We start from the raw sequence: 23,605 nt of genomic DNA, 5'->3' as shown, positions 1-23,605 counted from the left end.
ACTGATTCAAGAATTTGGTCAGGTGGCAGGATTTAAATTAAACAAGCAAAAAACTAAGATTTTGGAGAAAAATTTGACAACAATGGAAAAAGAAAGGTTTCAGAAGGAGACAGACTTAAATGTGGTGAAGAAGGTGAAATACCTAGGGATTAATATGACGGCCAAAAATTTGAACTTATTTAAAGATAATTATGAAAAATGTTGGTCAGAGGTTAAAAAAGATTTAGAAATTTGGTCAAAATTGAAGCTTTCCTTGTTGGGTCGAATTGCTGCCATAAAGATGAATGTATTGCCAAAAATGCTGTTTTTGTTTCAAACTTTGCAGATTGTGGACAGGATGGACTGTTTCAAGGGGTGGCAGAGAGATATTTCTAAGTTTGTCTGGCAGGGCAAAATGCCCAGAATAAAATTTAAAATATTGACTGATGCTAAAGAAAGAGGGGGGTTTGCCCTGCCGGACATGAAGTTGTATTATGAATCAGCAGCATTCTGCTGGTTGAAAGACTGGCTACTTCTTGAGAACACTGACGTTTTGGATTTGGAAGGGTTCAACAATGCGTTTGGGTGGCATGCATATCTGTGGTACGACAAGGTCAAGGTTCATAAAGCGTTCAAAAACCATATTATCAAATTAGAGAGGTATTTAATATGGATAAAAAAAATAGGCTTCCAGGTGGAAAAATCGAAATTAGAAACAGAATTGTTAGAACCTAAAACTAAGGTACTTTCAAGAATGTATAACTTGCTGTTAAAATGGAACACTCAGGATGAAACGGTCAAATCAGCTATGATTAAGTGGGCGCAAGATATTGGTTATAACATTATGTTTGCTGACTGGGAACAGTTATGGACCACTGGTGTGAAATTTATGGCATGTAATGCCTTAAAAGAAAACATTATGAAAATGATATATAGGTGGTACATGACACCAGTCAAGCTTGCAAAAGTATATCATTTGCCTGATAACAAATGTTGGAAATGTAAAGAAACTGAGGGAACATTCTTTCACCTTTGGTGGACGTGTCCAAAGGTCAAGGCTTTCTGGGAAATGATCTATAATGAACTGAAAAGGGTATTTAAATATACCTTTCTTAAGAAACCAGAGGCCTTTCTTTTGGGCATTGTCGGCCAATTGGTGCCTAAGAAGGACAGAATTTTCTTTATGTATGCAACAACAGCAGCAAGAATTTTCTTTATGTATGCAACAACAGCAGCAAGAATACTCATCGCAAAGTACTGGAAGACACAAGATTTGCCCACTCTGGAAGAATGGCAGATGCAAGTGATAAGTGGAATTGGCAGAAATGGAATTGGCAGAAATGACTGGCAGAATCCGAGACCTGGGAGAAGAGTTAGTAGAAGAGGATTGGAAGAAGTTCAAAGACTACCTGCAAAAACATTGCAAAATGTATGAATGCTAAAATGATGCACAGGCTGTAAAGATAATATGGCATCAGTGACATAGTTGAAAGGAATATGTAAAAAATGGTTTAAAGAAATAAGGGTGAAAAAATTGAGTAATATTATGTCAAATTTAAACTAAATGACACAAAGGGATTAAGTTATAAAGAATAGGTAAAAATGGATTTAAAAGAAAAGGAAAAATTGGAGACATAATAGGTTGAAAAGTATAATATAGAATAAGATTTGAAAGAAGGTAAAGTACTGCTGAATATGTGTGTGTAAAAGGGAACACAGAAAAGGGAGGTGTGAGGAAGTCAGAAAAGAAGGTTATAAAAACAATAAGTAAAAAATTGAATTTTTATGTTTTTTATTTTTTCCCCCCTTTTTACCTTTTTTGTGTTTTTTATTGTATTTTTCTGTTTTTGTTTGATTGTGATGATGTGTTTCTTTTTTGGTTGATTGTGAAGTTTGTTTTGCTATTCAAAATTTCAATAAATATATTAAAAAAAGAAGATAATAACATCTTTCAAAACCTCCTATTGCCCACAAAGACCACTGTGGAAAATGCTGTGTCCGCCTCCCAGGGTTTCAGCCAGTGTTCTGCAGGCGACAATGCCCATTACCATTAATAATGCCACAAACTGGGAGGCATCCAATGTGGCATCTGCCATGACAGCCGCTGCCCTAGAAATCTTAAGGAGGCTCTTTCATATGTACATGAGATGCTGTTGGGGATTTGTGAGGCGGTATCAATTCAGGTGTAGTAAAGAATAAGGCTGTGCAGGATGTGTGGATGAAGTGGGGTGTGGACAGCCTGTCTCTCATCTGAACTCAGCCCTGCTATCTGCCCCAAGAGCAGATTGGGAGATAGAGGGGTCTCTCAAATGGCAGTCTGTGTGTCAGGCATTGATGGGGCCCTGAGCTTAACAGCTCTCCTAGGAGCTAAGAGATGTATGTGTGAAAAATTGCAACCTTTTCCCTTGAGCATAGTCAGTCAGAGGAAAGGAAGAGAGGGGGAGAATTTTGAAGAATTTTGAGATTTTATATACAAACAATCCTTGTTTTGCATGGGGGTTCCATTCTGGACCCCCACGCACATCAGTGAGGCATGTGTAAAATTGCTCTGCCCCCTTTCATGACTTCTTTATGGGGTTTGGGGGACCGTTTCTGGGTTGGGCACCGTGTGTGTGTGTGTGTGCGCGCGCGCGATTGTGCGTCATTGGGTGCACCTAAATTGGTCTTTGCCTGTAGTAAGAGGAGTGGAGGAAAGCATTTTCAAAAGGGTGGGAGAAAGCTGCTGATTCAGAGAAAGGAAGGCTAGGACACAGTGGAAGGGAGAGTATTCAGGAGTAGATGAAGGTAGAATTAAGCAAGAGGATTAGATTAACAAGCCTGAAGATGAAACGTATACAAGAGGCCACAAGCAACATGACTGGTTTGTCAGAAGGCAGGAACAAACTGGTTTGGGAGCCCAGCCTACTCTTGAAGCGGAGTGGGGAGCACAGCCTTACCCTGCCTCATCCACTAGGTGGAGCCACAGCCTAATCCAATGACCAACACAGGCAATGGGAAATCACTGAGCTTACCCCATAAATACAGCTTTGTGTGTGTGCTTTTTTCTCTAAAAAAATGTTTAGCAGTACTCTCGTTTCCCTACTCATATTGAAATACTGCCCCTCAATGAGGCCAAACTTAGATTCACAAAATGTTTAGGGGTATGTGTACCCCTGAGTTCCCCCAGAAAAAAGGACTGTGCACGAATGCACACCCACTTTAAAAGATGCTTTTATTCAAGTGGGCATCCTAACATACTGTAGCAAAGGATTATAGAGGTACATAGAATATTTGCTTATGACTTTCAAAAGAACAAACTTACCTTATCACCCTTTGGTCCTTGGAAGCTTAAACCCATATGACCCTGAGGACACAAGGAAGAGGCATTTTATAAGAAAATAAGTTAATCAAAGCAACTATATAAAAGTGCTCCCTCACATACATGTAAACACACTAGAATGCAAAGACCCAGTGCAGGAGATGGGATTTGAATCAAAGACCTCAGATGGCAACAGAGTCTACAACCTGCCAAGGGAGATCGTTCCACTGTCAAACAGCTCTTACTGTCAAAAGGTTTTCCCTGATGCTTAGTCAGAATCTCCTTTCTTCTAACTTGAAGCCATTGGTTCAAGTCCTACGCTCCTTAGTAAAGGGACCCCTGACCGTTACGTCCAGTCGTGGACGACTCTGGACGACTCTGGGGTTGCAGTGCTCATCTCACTTTACTGGCCGAAGGAGCCGGCGTACAGCTTCCGGGTCATGTGGCCAGCATGACTAAGCCACTTCTGGCGAACCAGAGCAGTGCTCGGAAATGCCATTTACCTTCCCGCCGGAGCGGTACCTATTTATCTACTTGCATTTCATGTTTTCGAACTGCTAAGTTGGCAGGAGGGGACCGAACAATGGGCGCTCACCCCATCACGGGGATTCAAACTGCCGACCTTCTGATCAGCAAGCCCATGGCTCAGTGATTTAACCCACAGCACCACCCGCGTCCCTACCCTCCTTTGTAAGTAAGCTAATTTTCCACTTTACACAACAAATTCACTTTTGGTTTACATCTGTGCCTGTGTAGAGCTTTTCCAGGTCTCATTGTCAAAATATACCTAGAACTGAGTGTCAGATTGCATGTGAGAATTGCAGGCTTGCATGCAAACTGCACACTTCGCAACAATGCATATTGCTATGACACAGTGTTATTGTGCTAACTACAGTCACCATGGCAACCGTACACCAGCAGTTGATTCTACAAGATACCACAAGAAAACAGCCATTATTACTAAGCTTTCAATTTTATTATTATTTATTAGATTTCTTAGCCATTCTTCAACTCAAGGGCAGGTTACAGCAAGGTATAATTGGAATGTTAAAATGAGTTAACACAATTCTTACAATTAAAAAATAGAGTGAGTCCTAAAAATATATAGCCATATTTAAGGCCATGGGTAAGAGGTGCATCTTCAACATATTATGAACACTATACAACACATTCAGCAGTTATTCCCATATTATTTGTAAAGTGATTATTTCTAGAAGTGAATAACATGGAAATGACCACTGAACTCGCACTATTTTCCACTACAGTTCTGGCTCTTACATCCTGTGAAAGCTCAAATATAATGCAGAAATGAACAGTTAGGAGAAAGTCATGAAAACAGAATAAATTCTCATGTGAATGCAGCTGTTGTCTCTGCAGCCTTACATAATTAGACTGGACTTGTAAGCCCTGCCTCCAGAGAGGAGCTGGCTGATATTTACAAACCCTTTGCCTTATTTTGCAGACTTTGGCCCCTGTAAGACAGGGGGAGAGCAGTAGATGCCTCCTCTGAATCAGAGAAGGGTGATATGGCTGTGTCATCCAGCCAGGAAGGTCGTGAAGAAGGTCATAGAAGTTATTCCCTTAAGTACAGCGATGAAGCAGCCTCCTCCTCTGAGCTCTTTGGTGCACAGGGAACAGTCACCAGCCATACATCATGACAATACATAGTATGTGCATTTTCACAATCAGCAAATTTGCTTTTGAAATTTCCCTCTCATAAACCTTTAAAATGCCAAGAGTACTTGGTTGTTATATTTTTGATTCTCAAGATCTGACTGCATTCCTACACAGTACTCAAGCAGAAACTTGAAGAAACTTTTAGACACATGTCTGCCTTTGAAAACAAAGGCAAACTTCAGTTGTTCAAGTAATGCTATTCTAGAAACTCAAGGAAATGAGAAACTCAATGATTTGTTACTCCCACCCTCTGGACATATAGATCAGCATACAAATGCGCACACACTTACTGAAGGAAATCAACTCCCCCAAAGCACCACTGACTGTGAATGGTCTTACCTTCTCACCTGGGGGGCCTGGTGGCCCTGGAGAACCCTGAAAAAGATTGTTTTATTAATACTGATTTGCTTGTTTCAGCCTTGTCAATTCTTTAACAAAGGATAATTTTATAAATGGAATCTTTATTTAATACTGTTTCTATCAGTGAATTAAGTCATTGAATTGTTTTATCTTGAAAACAGCTTTCGAGCAGAAGTGACTAAATCAATTCTGTACTAGAAACGCATTGCTTAGATTAATCCTTAAGTCAAAGCCCACAGAAGAACCGGCTCTCTCTAAGTAGAGGATGAATTTACACCCTACTTCCTGTTCCCAGTGGCTTTTGGCTGAACCATCAAACTCAGGAGGTGGTTCACCATGTCTATAACAGTAGTTTTTATATTTATGGTACCCACAGGTTGCTTCAAAAAAATCACAAAGTGAGTGTAGAACTAGCTCTTGAACAAAGGAGAAAAGAGCAGCTCTATACTGTATGTAGTCAGGACAAATTGAAAGGCATTCTGTCTTACATTCTTCTGATTGCCACTCATTCTAATTATTGATTTAGGTAAAGTAGAACCCTTTGGGTGAAGTTGTGGTGCATCAGCTGGAAGTGCTATCACTGGCATGTTCAATACACTGCACTAAAAATATTTGCCTCAGTTCAGGCATTCAGTACGCATGCCTAACACATGAAGGCAGGGGCGAGGGGGGTTCTGCCCCTGTCTCCATACATTCTGTGCAAGATGCAAAAGGGCACTGGTCCCTCTCCATGTGTTCAGGATATGCATATACTGCACACCTGAATAGTCTATAGAAATATGTATGGATAAGTAAGTTAAACCTAGGTTTCTTTGAAGTTAAACAACTTAGTCTTAACTTGTCCCAGTGATTTCAATGGAACTTAAATTCAACTATCTCAGGCTGCAACCAACCCCCAGACTCTTGAAGTACACAAAGTTTTCCCTGTGAGGAAAACTTCTTGAAAAACACAGTAAATAAAAATATTTTATTCAGGGTGGATAGAGTTAATATTTAAAGTTGTAATCTTGCCTGTCAATTATTTTTTCACTAGTATTATGCTACCTGTGTGCAAGGTGCTTTGCAATAACAATCATCTGATGGCCACTCACTGCAGGGCTGATGTTTGAGGTCCCTTGGACTCCACCCTTGATCCTTGCCACCCTTGATCCTTGTGGGGAATTCCCCATGGCCTGGGGATCTAGGGATGTATTCCCACCCAAATGCCCATTAAAATGGCCCAGTCGGTGCCCTTATCACCAGAGCAACAATCCATAAAAGGGCCATTCGTGCGGTGGAACTTTGCAACACAGTAGGCTCCAGAAGCAAAAACCCTCCTGCCCCTCCTTCTCCTTAGGATGCTTTTAACTCAGCTTAATCCTTATCACATTGCTAATATTATTTTCCTTTTCAGATCCAGCATTAACGTTGCTTTTCTTCCTGTTAAATGTTTGGAAAAAGTCAGAAGTCCAAGGCAGTATAAGTTCCTCAGCTACGTTTACTCAACATTGTCAGTGACAACAGCTCACTTGTAGGGAAAAAAAACCAAACTCATAGGGCTACACAATAATAAAAGCCCCAGCATGAACTGACCATTGACAGTTGAAAATGCATGCGCTTACTTGCCATTAGAACGTTCGTCTACCAACGCTTATACGATTGGTTAGAACGCGCCTTGTAACATAAAATGTGTTAAACCCAATACATAACACTTCCCTAGGTCATTTCCCAGCTTAACAATTTGTTTTCTCCTACTTCCTGACTTTGCTAGGTGTTATGTACTGAAGTTCTCACCCTGGGCCAGCAGGGGGATACTGTAGATAGTTTTCACTCAGGTCCACATATGCAAATAAGGGATCGAAAGTGACGTTCAGTGATTGGATATTTACAGAAAATGGTTACTGCTGCGTTCTAGTGGAGCTCTATACAGTGGTGCCCCGCAAGACGAATGCCTCGCAAGACGAAAAACTCGCTAGACGAAAGGGTTTTCCGTTTTTTGAGTTGTTCCACAAGACGAATTTCCCTATGGGCTTGCTTCGCAAGACGAAACGTCTTGCGAGTTCTTGCAAGTTTGTTTCCTTTTTCTTAAAGCCGCTAAGCCGTTAATAGCCGCTAAGCCGCTAATAGCCGTGCTTCGCAAGACGAAAAAACCGCAAGACGAAGAGACTCGCGGAACGGATTAATTTCGTCTTGCGAGGCACCACTGTATAAGCAGGCTGGCTGAACCCTTCAGTTCAGTTCAGTTCTGGCCTGTGAATAAACAAGAGCTGTTTGAAGAATCGCTGTGTTGTCTGATATGTTCACCCGCAACTTAACACTATGGTTGCTAATGGTTGCTTGCTATATTTAAAGCCGGGAAGGAACTTGTAGATGATTTGTGGACAAATTGGCCAGTCTGGAGCTTTTGCCTCCCCCATAGCAAAACATCACAACTTTGTGGGGTAAGGCATTAGTTGGAATCCTAGTCTTTGAGTGTCGGGTGAAGTGATGCATCAACCAGTATGGAATCAGCAGTATTTCCAGGATGCCCCTATCCAGAAGCCAACATGGGGCAGATGGGTCATAGGGCTTCCAGTGGCAGCCTTAGGACGGCCACCTCAGTTGATTGACATCTTGGGGAGGCCATAATTCTTGGCATGACCCTGAAGTGGTTGCAGCCTTCCGCTGGGAGGCTGGAATGGATATACATCCAATGCGAGGTGAGCCAAAGTTCCAATGCGAGGTGAGCCAAAAGGAAACTACACCTATAATCAATAAAGTTGTGGCCATTTTAATTCCAGATCGTTGTCTACCTATGTTTGTGCCTCAGGTTTGTGTCTACCTATGTTTGTTTGTCACTTCACCTCAGAATTAGAGCGGGGTGAGGTTCTGCGACTGGGACCGCAATGAGGTGAAGCAGGGATGGAATCCACCTTGTGCTGAAGGCTAATCTAAGAAGAGAGCTCAGATCCGAGGCAAGATATTACCGTACTTTTCGCTCTATAAGATGCACCAGACCACAAGACGCACCTAGTTTTTGGAGGAGGAAAACAAGAAAAAATATATTCTGAATCTCAGAAGCCAGAACAGCAAGAGGGATCGCTGTGCAGTGAAAGCAGCAATCCCTCTTGCTGTTCTGGCTTCTGTGATAGCCGCGCAGCCTGCATTCGCTCCATAAGATGCCCACACATTTCCCCTTACTTTTCAGGAGGGAAAAAGTGAGTCTTATAGAGCAAAAAATACGGTAATTAAGCCTCTCTGGGAGTTGAATAGAATAAAATTAACTGAATGAAATAAATTGGCTATTTACAAAGTCACATGCCACCTTTCTCCCTGATGAAAAGGGGAATGATTCTATCTGGGAATGAACAACCATGGTTCTGAGATATGTTAAAAGGACAGGAACACTCAGCAGAATTCCTAAATTTGTATAATCTTTTATCCCCCTCCCTCTATTTTGGGTGTAAGAAAGGAAGGAGAAGCCTGGCTGTGGAAGTAGACATCTGACATTAGTATGTCAGATCTCATTCCAAATTTGCATTCAGTTAAGTAACTCTTTCAGATATATTGTGTTAGCAATTCTAATACAGTGGTACCTCGGGTTACATACGCTTCAGGTTACATACGCTTCAGGTTACAGACTCCGCTAACCCAGAAATAGTGCTTCAGGTTAAGAACTTTGCTTCAGGATGAGAACAGAAATCCTGCTGTGGCAGCGCGGCGGCAGCAGGAGACCCCATTAGCTAAAGTGGTGCTTCAGGTTAAGAACAGTTTCAGGTTAAGTACGGACCTCGGGAACAAATTAAGGACTTAACCCGAGGTACCACTGTACCATCATTATACTTTTCACCTACCCCCCAAAAAACAATCCTACATGGCCAAGATATTTAAATTCCTTCTAGAGGTTATCCATTCCAAAAAAAGCATGCTGATTGCTTTCTTTTGCACATGTTTCATTATTAATTCATCTTTCCTAAACATTAATGTGCAAAACTAGGTGCAGGGAATTCCACAGGATCTTCTAATCCTTCAAGCTTTCTTCCAGATTCTCACATCACATGTCTAACTGCAGGATGTACAAATTTTATTATTATTATTATTATACCCCACATTTCTTCCCTCACGGGGTTCAAGGTGACATGCACAGACACCTATGGTGGTCTCCCACTCAAGCACAGACCTTACCCTGACTAATTTTTAATTGGTGTTCTTATTGAAAAATTATTTTTTTATTTTGCAGAGCAGTAAGTAAACATGTGTTTTTCACTTCTGCAATATCTTTCTTGAGCTAACCAACTTTTAGTTCTAACCCTCTAGCCATGTTGTCTCCTTTCTCTTCCTTTCTCCTACTTTTGCATATCTGTTATACATGTTATATATTATGTTTGAGTTATAAACAGCGGTACATGGAATCATAGAGTTGGAACGTATCCCAAGGGTAATCTAGTCCAGCCCCTCCAATGCAGGAATCTCAACTCAGGAATCTATAGAAGATGGCTTAAAAATTTCCAAGGATGGAGAGTGTGCCACTTCTCGAGGAAGTATCAGAAGCAAAGAATGAAGGCAGTGGCCTTATGTTTGCCCAAAGCATCTATGAATAAAGAACTATAAGCTGACACTTACAGGTTTTCCAGAAGGTCCAGGTGGTCCAACAGGGCCCGCAATACCTGGTGAACCAGGTGTTCCCTGTATATGACAAAAACCATTAAACACAGTATCTTTCCCATTTATCTGTCATTCTGTTGTCTTGTAAAGGTAAAGGGTAAAGGGACACCTGACCATTAGGTCCAGTCGTGGTCGACTCTGGGGTTGCGGCGCTCATCTCGCTTTATTGGCCGAGGGAGCCGGCGTACAGCTTCGGGTCATGTGGCCAGCATGACTAAGCTGCTTTTGGCAAACCAGAGCAGCGCACGGAAACACCGTTTACCTTCCCGCCGGAGCGGTACCTATTTATCTACTTGCACTTTGACGTGCTTTCAAACTGCTAGGTTGGCAGGAGCTGGAACTGAGCAATGGGAGCTCATCCCGTCGCAGGGATTCGAACCGCCTTCTGATCGGCAAGTCCTAGGCTCTGTGGTTTAACCCACAGCGCCACCTGCATCCCTTCTGTTGTCTTGTACCCTAGTACGATTCAGGGCAAACTACAGAGGTAACAACTTTTTTGCATTGAAAAGCAGCTGAGGTGATTTGGATTGTGGCTGTCGTTCTCAAGGAGGGTTTATTTATCCTTTCCTCCAGCATTGTTTCCCTGGCTTAACACCCCACCCCCACCCCCAATTATGGGGACAGGTGGTGGGAAGAAGTCTATACTGTAGCTACATTTTCCAGTTTGCAGCTGGCAGAAGCATCAGGGACAATTTCCATCAGGGAAGCAGTTGGCAGAAGATTGCCACTACCAGAACCATGGCATCAATCTAAGTTTATTGGGTCGTATCCAACTAAGTTATTTATACTTGGAGCAAACATATTGAAATCAATGGACTCAAATCAGTCAGAACTAGCTTTAGCCCTGTCAGGTTATTTCAGGGAAGCGGCAAGGGCAAAAGGGTTGTTAAACCAAGGAACAGCTTTCTTATAAAAGAACAGTCTAGAACCGCAGCATGACTTAGTTGGACACAATGCCACCTATAGCTGAAGCAACGGTATAAGTTAATTCTATATCACAAGTCCATTGATTTCAATAGGTCAACTCTGAATCTTGATTTCAATGAGTCAACCCATTTATTACATTTCTGCTCCTTCCTTCCTTCAGAGCTTACGGAACATAAGCAAAATATACAAATGAAAACACTGTGTAAAATAATACCAGAAAAATAATTAAAACACAGAATTCACAGTGCTGCAAACAATAAATTACAGGCACCCACCCCTCACCATGGCTGTTTTAAGGACAAAAACAAAGTCATGAGGTGTGTGGTCAGATCACCCATGTCATGTTTTAAGACACTGAATCTAGGACAGAACTGCACATTGGAGATAGGAGCAGACTTTGATGTCAATGGCTCACAGATATTTCATGGATCAATATAAATTTCTTATGAATACATAAGAAAATGAGAAAGGGGCCCTGCCCTACACAGCTTGGATCCAGGCAACTAACCGACTGCCTACTCCAACATAAGCCTGTCGCCTCAGGAGGTTTTCTATCAGGCTGCCCTGCCATCTGAGGTGAGAAATGGGGAGGAGAAGGACCTTCTCGATTGTGGGATCCAGTGCTTTTTTTCTGGGGGGATGCTGCAGAAGAAGAAGAAGAAGAGTTTGGATTTGATATCCCGCCTTTCACTCCCTTTATGAAGTCTCAAAGCGGCTAACATTCTCCTTTCCCTTCCTCCCCCACAACAAAAACTCTGTGAGGTGAATGGGGCTGAGAGACTTCAAAGAAGTGTGACTGGCCCAAGGTCACCCAGTAGCTGCATGTGGAGGAGCGGAGACACGAACCCGGTTCACCAGATTACGAGACTACCGCTCTTAACCACTACACCACACTGGCTCCAGTACGCAGTACGCACATCCCTAAACATTTTGTGGATCTAAGTTGGCCTCATTGAGGGCCAGTATTTCAATACGAGTAGGAAAATGAGAGTACCCCTAACCATTTTTTTTAAAAACAAAAAAGCACTGGTGGGATCCCACATGTTCTCTCGTTAGGGAGGCTCATCTGGCACACATAGAGTGACTCAGGTCCAGCCCAAGTCATTTTGGTACCTGAGGCAGACCCCCAAATGGCACCTCTCTCCCTACCAGTGAATGGGGGTGAGGAGGCAAGATCTACATTAGGAACAAGGCGGGGAAGAAAGATAGACATTGGGTGGGATCTACTGCCCCAGGGGACCCTGCCACCTGAAGCAGCTGACTCACTTTACCTCATGGGTTGACTGGCTCTGCCGGTTAATATACACCTGCTCTGCCTTGGAATATGGGTCCCTAGTTCTAAGTAAGTGGAAGCTGCACCCTTCTCTTTCTCCCCAAACACCCATTGCAAAACACAATAAGCATGAGAAAGGCTCCCTCACTGCATGCTTCAGTAAGTTCCCCCTCCTTGGGACAACTGCAGATGAGCACAGCATCTGGGTGCTTTGCAACAAAATACCTGCGGGGTGGGGGGAAAGATGCAGAATAGAGAAGGGAGAACAGCACAGACCCTGCAAATATTCTAAAGGAGAAACTAAGACAGCCTCAAGGAAGCAATGACGAGCCATCACCTCCTGCAGAGGGAAGCAGCCCTCCTACCTCCCACAGTGCTAACTGTCCCAAGACACAACTTCCCTTCCCCTGGGACCCAGGCAAAGACCAACACAGAAACTCCCAACAAAATCGCCCCTCTTCCTGCCTGGGAAGAAGGGGTGAGTGAAGACTGACACCAGGAACAAAGGGTGAACAAAGACCTGCATCAGGATCTGCTGCCTGGTGGATGCTGAGTCTGCCTCCTGGATGGGCCAGCCCTGCCACGGCCCACAAGGGATTCCATGTGGCTTTTTACACAGAGTACACACATATGCACTGAAACTGCTTCTCCAAACTTCTGCAATATAGGCTTCCCTTTTAACCCTCCCTCCACCTCAGCCATCAGAATGAAGGTAAATTTTATTGGGTTTATAATGAGCCTTACCGGTAATCCAGGGTGACCAGGAAAGCCTTTTTCACCTTTTAGCACACCGTCAGGTATCAGTCCAATAACTTCTCCTGGGTCTCCCTACATGACATGAATTAGAAAAAGAGATTCTATAGCTCTGCATGGATACTGTAAGTGCTGGTCACCTCCTTTACTTGCTAGTAAATAAATGACAGGTCATGTCTCTTCAATTTTGTATCAAATAATACAGGACTGTACAGTTGACTCACACCTTGTGTGCTTGGCAGCCCATCAACTGACATAGCACAACTTGAATGCATGCAAGGTGAGGAGCTTACATGCTCTAGCTGTCTGCCTTGCTTACTGGGTTCTGGGAAGGGCCATCCAAGATCTCACATGATGTCGTTAAAACTGGGAATATCTGTCTCTCTCCATGACTCACAAAAAGGACTATATGGGAATCTAAAGCATACAGTAATTTTAACTCATTATTTGTACTTGTATAAAAATGTTATATCACCACTATCTATTTAATTCCTTTCAAAAAAGAATGTGATCTATGCCTCATAACTATGTTTGTTTTTTTTAAAATTGGTAGATCTAAACATTTACTTAACTTTGGATAACTGCTCATGCTCTGCTGAAATTCTCTGAATGCAAAACTGGCCAGCTATGTGGAGAAGGAGGAGGTTCCCCAATTGCTACAGACACTGCAAAATGTTTTAAATGCTTTGGGGGTATGTGGGGTGTTAGGGGAGGGGTAATACCTCTGGTGGAGTAGACACCATGTTCCTTCTGGTGTACCTTGTCCACCTTTGGTTCCCATTCTGCACTCAGCTCTCACCTGTGGCTCCTAGAAGCTGACAGTATGAGACAGCAGCCACACCCCAGGAACGGCTTTGATTGGCCAGCTAAACCAGGTAAGGGTAGTTGATGGGTCTCAAACTCTTAGTGAATTAGGGCAGTGGTGTAGCGTGGGGGGTGGAGGGGGGGCCGGCCGCACCGGGCGCAACATCGGGGGGGGGCGCTCGCACTCGCAGCTCTCTGCCCCTACCTGGCTCACTCACTCTCTCTCAGTTAGGGGGTGCAAATTACTTGCCTTGCCCCGGGTGCTGACAACCCACGCTACGCCACTGAATTAGGGACTTCCCCTGCAGGCGAATACAGGCTCCAGTGGATTGAGAAGGAGAGACCAATAGTGGGTCCAATGGTCAAAAAGGTGGTTTCTGCATGTGCTGTAGAGGGAAGTGAGGGGCAGATGGGGCTCATCCACCTGGGAAGGGAGCCCATCTAGGAGAAGACAGACTCTGGCCCTAAACCTCTGCTGCCTTGCGGGATATCTTTGGATTAGTAAACCCTACACAAATCTGGAGTGGAGTCCCTAAGGCAGTTGGATGGTGCCATGGGCTTAGCCAGGATTTGGGGGGGGGGGGGGGAGAGAACAAACGTGATTGGTCAGTTAAGTATTTCTATTGGTTTACTTGTTCTAGGGGGGCAGCTGCCCTCCCTGCCCTCCCTTGGCTATGCCCGCGGATGGCACCTTGTATGCCTCCTTCTGGCAACCAAGCTGGTGCCAAATGTATTGCTCTGGTTTCTGTTGGATTACCTAAGTGAGGCCAAGGAGGGGTTCTTGTTGTCTGGGCAGCCCAGGACCTCCAGACACCCTGTCCAGGCTTCTTGCCCAGGGAGGTCACTTTGGGGCTACTAATACAGTGGTACCTCAGGTTATATACGCTTCAGGTTACATATGGTTCAGGTTACAGACTCCGCTAACCACTGGTACCACTGGTACCTCGGGTTAAGTACTTAATTCGCTCCGGAGGTCTGTACTTAACCTGAAACTGTTCTTAACCTGAAGCACCACTTTAGCTAATGGGGCCTCCCGCTGCCCCCACACCGCCGGAGCACGATTTCTGTTCTCATCCTGAAGCAAAGTTCTTAACCTGAAGCACTATTTCTGGGTTAGCGGAGTCTGTAACCTGAAGCGTATGTAACCTGAAGCGTATGTAACCCGAGGTACCACTATACAGCAGTTTGACTTCACCCCCATAGGCGCACTCCATTGTCTCTTGAGACAGACAGATGCCAACATCACATGCTTTACTTCAGAAAACATGTGTGTGTCTTGCATAGCTGTCAATGTTTACCGTTTTTTAAGGGAAATTCCCTTATCCTGAATAGGATTCCTCGCAAAAAATGGAAAAGTTGACAGCCATGGTGTCTTGGATCTTACTTATACAACTTCATGCTTATGCTCATACAGCTCTCTGCTTAATTCCTCCTTCAGAGCCATGGAGCACTTTATGTCCATGTAACCATCATGGTGTCATAGATATGTTGTTGGACTCATTCCCATCTGCCCCAGACAGTGTTGCTAATGAACATGGCTGATGGGAGCTTAAGCCTAGAGGGCACCACGTTGGCTATCCTGGACAGACACTGAGGTTTCACTGGTGTGAGACATCAGAATGAAAGAGGGACACGTATCTCTAAACAAAGAGATCCCTTTAAACTTTTAGACTTGCTTCAGAGAAGCAAACACTTGTATACTCAGGCTGCTGCATTCAGTGGCTCTCAGCTTCTTTTTAAAAAAATGCAAAGTCACCACCATGACTAATTCTTCTTTATTGAGTGGAGTGATCCACAATATATAACAATTGTCTTTGTGGTCATTAGCTATCTCCTAAATTATAAATACTCGTTTTACTGTCACAGTACAGCTTTATTAGGAACAACTAAGTTGACACAATCTATTTATCAAGTGTTTGAATTCTCTAAAACTCGTCTTCAGGCTGGGCATTAAGCAAATCCAAGGTGCAGCAGCCAAAGAGAGGAGAGAAAGTCTATTGCAAGAAGCAGGGGGTGTTATGAAGTCTTCATTATATTAAACTGTGACAAGTGCAAAACAAATTTCCAGTTGCACCAAGGGCTACTGGGATAAAGAAGTCAGAAAAAACATGATCTATTGCACTAGAAAGTCCAGATTGTGAATATTTTCCCAAATGGGTTGATCTGCTGCTTTTTTCATGCTTCTTTGGGCCAAAACACACATTGCAATATTCACATTTGTCTTTAAAAATAAAACAAAATGCTTAAAGGGCTATTTTATTTTGAATGAAAACTAGGCTAGGCCCCAACCTAAAACATGCTTCCAATCTGAACTGAAACCCCACACCAGTTTCCTGCCTATCACTAATATTCTTTTTGTATTGTTTCGCACACAAATCAGCTCCCCGCTTGCTGTAGACCTCCAAAGGTGCTGTAAGTAAATAGCAGCAAAATAAAAGTTATAGCTTAAGCAGATGACCTGACTGCTGCAGCTTCTGGCTGTTCCTAATGCTGAGCACAGCTACTTTCACCTGTTGGATTTTTTCTGTACTGAAGTTATTTGCATATTTTGTTATTGTAAACAAAACAAATAATGTTTTTAATTGTCAGATATACCTTTATTCCTGGAGGTCCTGGAGGCCCCTAGAAAAGAAATATTATATTTTCTGAGAAATTAAGAAATCAAGAAGACATTTTAAGCATTGTTTTTAAAGCGTATATTTGAAATCAGATTAAAAGACTGAATTCTCAAGCTATACATTTTCTTACCTGTTTTTTCTTTTATAATGCTTACCCTTGTACTTTTTGTTTTATTTATTTATTTTTTAAATGCTTACTAGATTTCCGGGTACTCCAGGTAAACCTTGGGGACCAAGAGGACCTCTTTCACCCTAATGGGACAGAGAAAGTGACATCACTTCTTATCTGAATAAAACTTGTTTGAACAATATTTCAAGAAAATGTTTGTTTCAGCTGTTTCACCTTTGTTCCATTGCATCCTGGGATACCAGAAGGCCCTGGGGGGCCGTCTCCTCCAGGGATGCCCTGAGATTAGGAAAGAGGAGAGGGAAGATACACAAAAACTGCTAGATTAATTTTTGGTGTACATCACTGCTGAAATATTGATAGTTGCAAATTAAGTATCATACGTACAGGAAGGCCAGGATTTCCTGGGTAGCCAGCTGGACCTGGTGCACCCTGGAATTAATAAAATTATAATAAAGGTAATTAATCACTTTAAGGAAATGTACTCTGTATAGACTTGGGGCTATGTCAGGTGAATAGTTATAACAAAAAGAAAATTCAGTAGACATTTCTCTTAAAGATGCATGGGAGATACCTCCAGTTCTCAAAAATATGTCAAATTGATTAATTGGTTAGAACATAAAGAAGAAGAAAAATATTTTGAGCAGCTGGGTTATGGGTAGGCACAGATTGTCACAGCACAACTGTTCTTCATGGGAGTATCACCAATATTACTCACATGTGGGCTTTGTTAGGATACAAAATGCTGTGATATATGTAAATGACAGATAAGAGGCTGGCTGGATCCTAAGTTTCTATGAACGGAATTCTGCTCACAGGATATTCTTATTTGTGGAAGTGGGGAGGGGTTGGCTTTCATTGATCCTCCTTTCTACTGTAGCCTTAAAATCTGTTCTAGGGGATTGGAGATGCCTCTAGAAAAGTGCAGAAGTTTGTGGCAGCAGGGAATCAACAAAAAAATCACCTTCCATTGGTAGGAGCCTCAGTGGATCAATTTCTTCACTGAATGAAAGTAGCCCTTTTGCTTGTGGAAGAACAATTTGGAAATTGGACTGGAATATATGGAACTCAGTGTGAATATACAATGAGTAAGTAACTATGAATTGCTGTTTTAATATATGACTACAGTGAAGAGACTCCTGTGTGAATAAAGATGAAGGATTTATTGTTTCTCAATATTGGAGGCAAAGTTGTCATGTTGGACTGGAGGAAGACTATTGTTGACATTGATAAACAACAGGAGAACCTCTTTTAGACTTTTTGTGTGGAAGGAAAAATGAATGAACTTCAGGTGTCTGGATTTGAAAACTAGGAAAATATCACCTAGCAGGAGGAACAGCTGGATATCATCCTGGAGTGAATAATTTGGAAAAATGTAAATGTGGGAGGCTGTTTCACTGTCATTCTCAGATCAAAGCCTCATTGACGGCTCTGAGTGGACTAGGCAGCATGAAAATAGACTGGTCAAATTTTAGACTTGAGTTACTTGAGGCAAGATCTGCCCTTTTCTATACTCAGAAGTGTCATGTACATGCTGAAAATAAAATGTTTAATACTGACAAACCACTACAGTGCGTGCTCAGGTTGCAAACGTGATCCGTGCGGGAAGCACGTTTGCAACCCGCAGCGCCGCATCTGTGTACGTGCAGGTTGCAATTCGGTACTTCTGCGCATGCGTCGAAACCCGGAAGTAACCCGTTTTGGTACTTCCAGGTTTGGTGTGGTGCGCAACCCGAAATTGCGCAACCCGAAGCATCTGTAACCCGAGGTATGACTGTATTTAAAACAGGTCAAAACAATTTCAAGCATACTCACTCTTGTTCCTTTTGTTCCTGGTAGTCCCGGTTCTCCAATATCACCCTATTTTAAAAGATGGGGAAGGAAGTTGTTTTTCACTTCAGCATGGTCTGAAGAAAAACTATTCAGGTTAATTTTTTAGCTACAGAATGAATCTTACCTTCATTCCTGGGGGGCCGGGGGGACCTTCAGGTCCTTGTATTCCAGGAAATCCAACCAAACCTTGTAAACCTTGCAAACCTCTTTCACCCTGTGAAAAGCAAGAATATAGCCTATTTAGCAAAATGAAACCTAACAAAAATATTGGCAGGAGTTGGCGTTTTCCTCTTATTCATTTATTTGCATTCATATCCCACCTTTTCTCCAAAGTGGTGTACATGGTTCTGCCCCTCTTCATTTAATCTCCACAACAACCCTGTGAGGTAGGTTAGGCTGACAAGCAGTGACTGGCCCAAGGTTACCCAGGGAGCTTCATGGCTGAGTGGGGATTTGAATGCTAGTCTCCTAGGTCCAAGTCCAACACTCTACCACTCTGGCTATTATGCAAATAGCAGATGGGAAGCAGTTTTCATTGAGAGGAAGAAAGGGTTAACATTCTGAGGATTAAAGTCCTAGCCACCCAGTGGCTGCTATGTGCATATGTAAAAAGTTTTATGCTGCTGAAAATTATACTATTATCACTGCATCCCATACACTTGGGATCTCTCCATGCAGCTGGAAATGGATTCCTAAAACAGAAAGTTGTTTGATTTGATGATGTTGTATCACTGACACACAAACCACTATTAGAACTGAGCCCTTGGGTGGGTGCGGGGAGTTAATGTCTTTAATATCAGATGTGCAAAGTAATCATTGCAGAGAATTAACTGAATATGAAACAGTGGCTAGCAACTTAGAACCAATTCTATTTTCTAAAAACTACAGGGGATTGGATCCCGGGATCTTTCTTCTCTTCCACAAACAGAAGGGGGCAGGGAGACAAGCTCCACTTTCCCTTTACAACTCAGCACCACATCCAAAGATGGCCCTGTGGGTCCATTCCAACTCTTACAATTCTATGATTCTTTCCCACACTGTTGTTGTTGTTGTCCCCTCAATTCTTCAAAGCAGATTGTTCAGATGTGCAGGGTTCTGTAAGGGTAATGCAGAAATTGCCTCTCTCCACTTCCAGAATAGGGACGTGGGTGGTGCTGTGGGTAAAAGCCTCAGCACCTAGGGCTTGCCGATCGAAAGGTCGGCAGTTCGAATCCCCGTGGCGGGTTGCGCTCCCATTGCTCCTGCCAACCTAGCAGTTCAAAAGCACCCCCGGGTGCAAGTAGATAAATAGGGACCGCTTACTGGCGGGAAGGTAAACGACGTTTCCGTGTGCTGCGCTGGCTCGCCAGATGCGGCTTTGTCACGCTGGCCACGTGACCCGGAAGTGTCTGCGGACAGCGCTGGCCCCTGGCCTCTTAAGTGAGATGGGCGCACAACCCTAGAGTCTGTCAAGAGTGGCCCGTACGGGCAGGGGTACCTTTACCTTTACCTTTTTACTTCCAGAATGGAAGCATCTACTTAGGGATGTTTGCTCCCCACAATTCTGGTGTGGTCCATGACATGTCTGCATTAAATATTGGTTTTTAACTGCATTTTTATTTTTTAAAATTTCATATTGTATTTTATGGTATTGACAACTCCCAATTTAGGTGAGGCCAAATAATGTGCAATTGCATACAGTGCTGAACTCAGAAGTAGCCCCAAAATGTCACAAAAAAGGCAGAATGGGGCAGAATGGGCTTACATGTGCTCCGTCGATGTGTATGGGGGTTCAGAATGAAATCTCCATGCAAAATGAAGATTGCCTGTATTAAAATTTGAATATTATGGAATGCAGATTGTAGTACAATAAAAGAAATAAAATAAGCAATAAAACTAAAATTTAAAAAACTTCCGGCTTCAAACATAGTGCACTGCAATTGATGCAACAGTGTGGGAAACAAGCAAGACAAAGTGAAGCTCTTAATACAGGATGGGAAATATGACCTAGTAGGCATTAATGAAACCTGGTGGCATGAGACTCATGATGGGGTGTAGAAACTCTTTAAAAGGACAAGACCAAAGGTGGGGGGGGGGGGCGGATAGCATTATATCTAAAGGATGTGTATACTTGTGAAGACATCCATGACCTGGAGCATGGAAGGCAGATTGAGAATGTATGAGTAAATATTGCAGGAGAGGGAAACAACAGTGGCCTTACTGTGGGTGTCTGCTCCAAGCCAGACTGAGGAGTTAGACGGAAGCTTTCCTACAGCATATTACTAAACATTCAAAAATGGAAATGGGAGACTTCAACTTCCCCTATATCTGTTGGAACTCAAACTCTGCCAAGAATGTAAGGTCCAACAAATTCCTCCATTGCCTCACTGACAATTTCCCACAAGGTGGAAGAAGCAACAAGGGGATCATCTACTTTGGACCTGGTCCTTGCCCTTAACAAGAAAAAAAATTAAGTACTCTGGGTACTTACTTTTTGCCCTTTTACTCCACTACAGTCACATTTTCCACAGCCAGAACAAGCCTGTGGGTTAAAAAGAGAAAAATAATTAATTCTAGAATTCAAAATAAGCTGCAACATATGGTAAAGAGCTGTCTAGAGGAAATAATTACATGTAATAAGAATAAAATTGGTAACCCAAAGTATAAAACATGAAGTAGTTTACTCCATTAGAAATATCTGTAGAACTATGGAACTGGTATTAGGACATGGTTTGCCAACGCAATGCCTGAGGGCATCAGTGCAGAGCTGTCTTTCCCATAGGGCTTAGTGGTGCATCGCGCCAGGGCGCCGGCCTCTCAGGGGTGCCCCAGCAAGTGGGGGAGCTGCGCAGCTTTGCCAGTGGCCTCCCCTTTCCCTTAACGCCCGCCAGCTGCGCCTCGCCAACCATAAGGCTGGCAGGTGTGCAGCTTCCCTCTCAAGCCTCTGTGGGAATCGCTCTCCCCCCCCCCCCCCAAGGCTTGAGAGGGAAGCTGCGCTCTCCTCCCGAGGAGGCTTAGGAGGGGCACAACTTCACTCCCAAGCCTCTGCGGGGATCGCTCTCCCGCAGTGGCATGGGGAAGAGTTGCGCCCCCCCCCCCCCGATGGCTGGTAGTGTGCAGCTACGGCCACCCCAACACTATCCGTGGTAATTTGGGGGCGCTGGGTGGATATTTACACCCCAGTGCAGCATCTGCTAAAGATGGCCCTGCATCAGTGTGCCCATCAGTGCCTCCAACGATGCTTATGAAAGGTCACAGGGAATATCCCTCAAAAACCATAAGGCAGGGAGGTCCAACTTTTCATACCAAGTGGGTCACAAAAGTACCAACCTTGTTGGAGCAAGGCCAACATTTCCACATGCTCCAGCCCTCATGCTGCCTTCCCAAAGCTTAAGGTGCCAGGCTAGGGGAAGAAGGTGTGAGGCTCCGGCTGGGTCCTAGAGTCTCCCACCTTCTTCCCAAACCTGGGAAAGGGCTAACTAGAATTTGGAAGGAGACTGGAGGACTTGAGGACCCATCAGAGAACTTACAGCTCCTTCACTTAGGTCAGCGCCTCCTGACCCGCCTCTGGGAGGGCAGTGCAAGGGCTGTGGTTGGGGGGGTCAAATGTTGCAGAGGGCTGCAAAAAGGCATCAAGGGCCACATGTGGCCCTCGGGATGTGTGCTGGACCACCCTGACATAAGGTATAAAGCATTTTTTCATGCTCAGTGTTCTACCTCAACGATTTAGTTCTTGGATGTTGTACCTCAGCAATTGTGTTATATGTTTACGTCTTCCACTGCAGTTCCCTACATCAGCAAAGAAAGGTCAAGCAAACAGAGAATGTATCAGCAGAGTCAATCTGTAGCTACTGATAATGGTGAGGAGGTATCTCAAAATGAAGGAAATTGCTGTCACCCCTTTGACAAGCTCAGCCAACCCTCTGGCAGAACAGTGGATCTTTCAGTTGCTATTTTATAGGCCCAAACACAATATGTCCAAGATCTCTGAACAGATTCCTCAACATATTTTTTTAAAAAACTTTAAAGCTCTTGGAGGATAAGGGCCACCCAGAACAAATTGCTTTTAGGCCGCATTACTGGGGAAGGTAATCCTTATATGCAATTCTCTGATAGAAGTTTTCCTTCCCCAAAGGAAACTGGGAAGCTGCTGTTGTTGCTTTTAAGAGAGGGTCACTCATATCCCACCCAAAGGATGAGTACCTCCAATAGGGCTACAGGTTTTAATATTTTCTTAAGTAAATAAATCATGCAATTTCTTCACAGATCTCCCATGCCAAATCTGTTTTGAATCTTAACTTATAATGAAAAGCCAGAAATTGAGATGCCAGAAAATACACCAGCCAAGCTGCTCCTTGCTGCTCCTGTGGGGGACAGAAGCTTTGTTTCATATGTCTGCACACTTGGATTTTTATTTTTACCATGCAATAGGTGTTACAGGATTTTGGGATTCCTACCCATCACCATGCAGACAAGCCAGACAGCCCGTGGTGGAATCCAAACCTCATTATCTCCAAATAACAAATATCAGGCTCAGGGCACAACATGGGATTTTTCCTTTCTGTGGTGCACTCAGAGACATTGTCTTCCCCAAAAAGATGCTTTACATATTTTGGTAAGTTTATCCTAAAGCCTTTGAAAAATTGAATGAAAAGAACTCTGCATATGCTTGGAGCAGGGATAGGCAGCCTAGTGCCCTTTTTATCTTTTGGACTTCAACCCCCATCGTCTGTTGCTACTGGATTGAGGCTGGTGGGAGTTGTAGTCTCCAAATTCTGGAGTCTACTCCTGACTTAGAGACACTTGAGGTGGCATCCGAAAGTAAAAGGGGCTTCACCAGCAGCCCCAATCCGCTTTGCAAACCTCTGATGGTCTTGGTGGCTGAATTAGTTGTTAACCTGGGGAATTCAAGAAAAACTAATGTCTGTCCTTTTTCATCACTCCGTGGGCCAATTGACACCTGCCAGTTGCACACACTAGCACTTCTACAGTAGAAGTGCATGCAATGCTGTGTAGACTAAAACAGAGGAGGAGAGCACATGGCCTTCCTGTAGTTTGGATATACCATTCACATAATCTCTGAACACAGGCCATAATGGCTGGGACTGATAGGAGTTGGAGTCCACAGCTTCCCCATTCCTGGACGATACCTTATGATGAAGGCACACATGCTTATTTCAGAGCACATGTTGTATACTCAGTTGGGAATCGTGTATTGGTGGTCAGGATCAGAACAAGCATCCTGTACCTCTCTGGAGTTCTTTGAGGTAGGCTGTCAATTTTTATCATGTTTTTCACATTCCACTCCCTCGCTTTAAATTCTGTGTTTTCAATTTTTCTTATAAATAAATAGG

General features: G+C 43.4%; 1 protein-coding gene across 1 annotated transcript in view; it reads right to left on the bottom strand.

Annotated features, from left to right (window-relative positions):
• The window catches only part of COL4A1 (collagen type IV alpha 1 chain), a 175,439-nt gene that overhangs the window by 128,234 nt on the left and 23,600 nt on the right, over nt 1-23,605 (bottom strand). The window contains exons 2-12 of the mRNA XM_028721789.2: nt 20,743-20,793; nt 18,397-18,486; nt 18,255-18,299; nt 16,827-16,871; nt 16,656-16,718; nt 16,511-16,564; nt 16,290-16,316; nt 12,882-12,965; nt 9,896-9,958; nt 5,294-5,329; nt 3,281-3,322 (exon numbers count right to left, since the gene is read on the bottom strand). Of these exons, the coding sequence (XP_028577622.2) occupies nt 3,281-3,322; nt 5,294-5,329; nt 9,896-9,958; nt 12,882-12,965; nt 16,290-16,316; nt 16,511-16,564; nt 16,656-16,718; nt 16,827-16,871; nt 18,255-18,299; nt 18,397-18,486; nt 20,743-20,793 (600 nt within the window). The remainder of the gene's footprint in view (nt 1-3,280; nt 3,323-5,293; nt 5,330-9,895; nt 9,959-12,881; nt 12,966-16,289; nt 16,317-16,510; nt 16,565-16,655; nt 16,719-16,826; nt 16,872-18,254; nt 18,300-18,396; nt 18,487-20,742; nt 20,794-23,605) is intronic.

Source organism: Podarcis muralis, chromosome 3, assembly GCF_964188315.1.
Source record: "Podarcis muralis chromosome 3, rPodMur119.hap1.1, whole genome shotgun sequence".
NCBI classification, from domain to species: Eukaryota; Metazoa; Chordata; class Lepidosauria; order Squamata; family Lacertidae; genus Podarcis; species Podarcis muralis.
The sequence above is the reverse complement of the archived record's forward strand: the minus strand, read 5'-3'. Positions and strand labels throughout refer to the sequence as shown.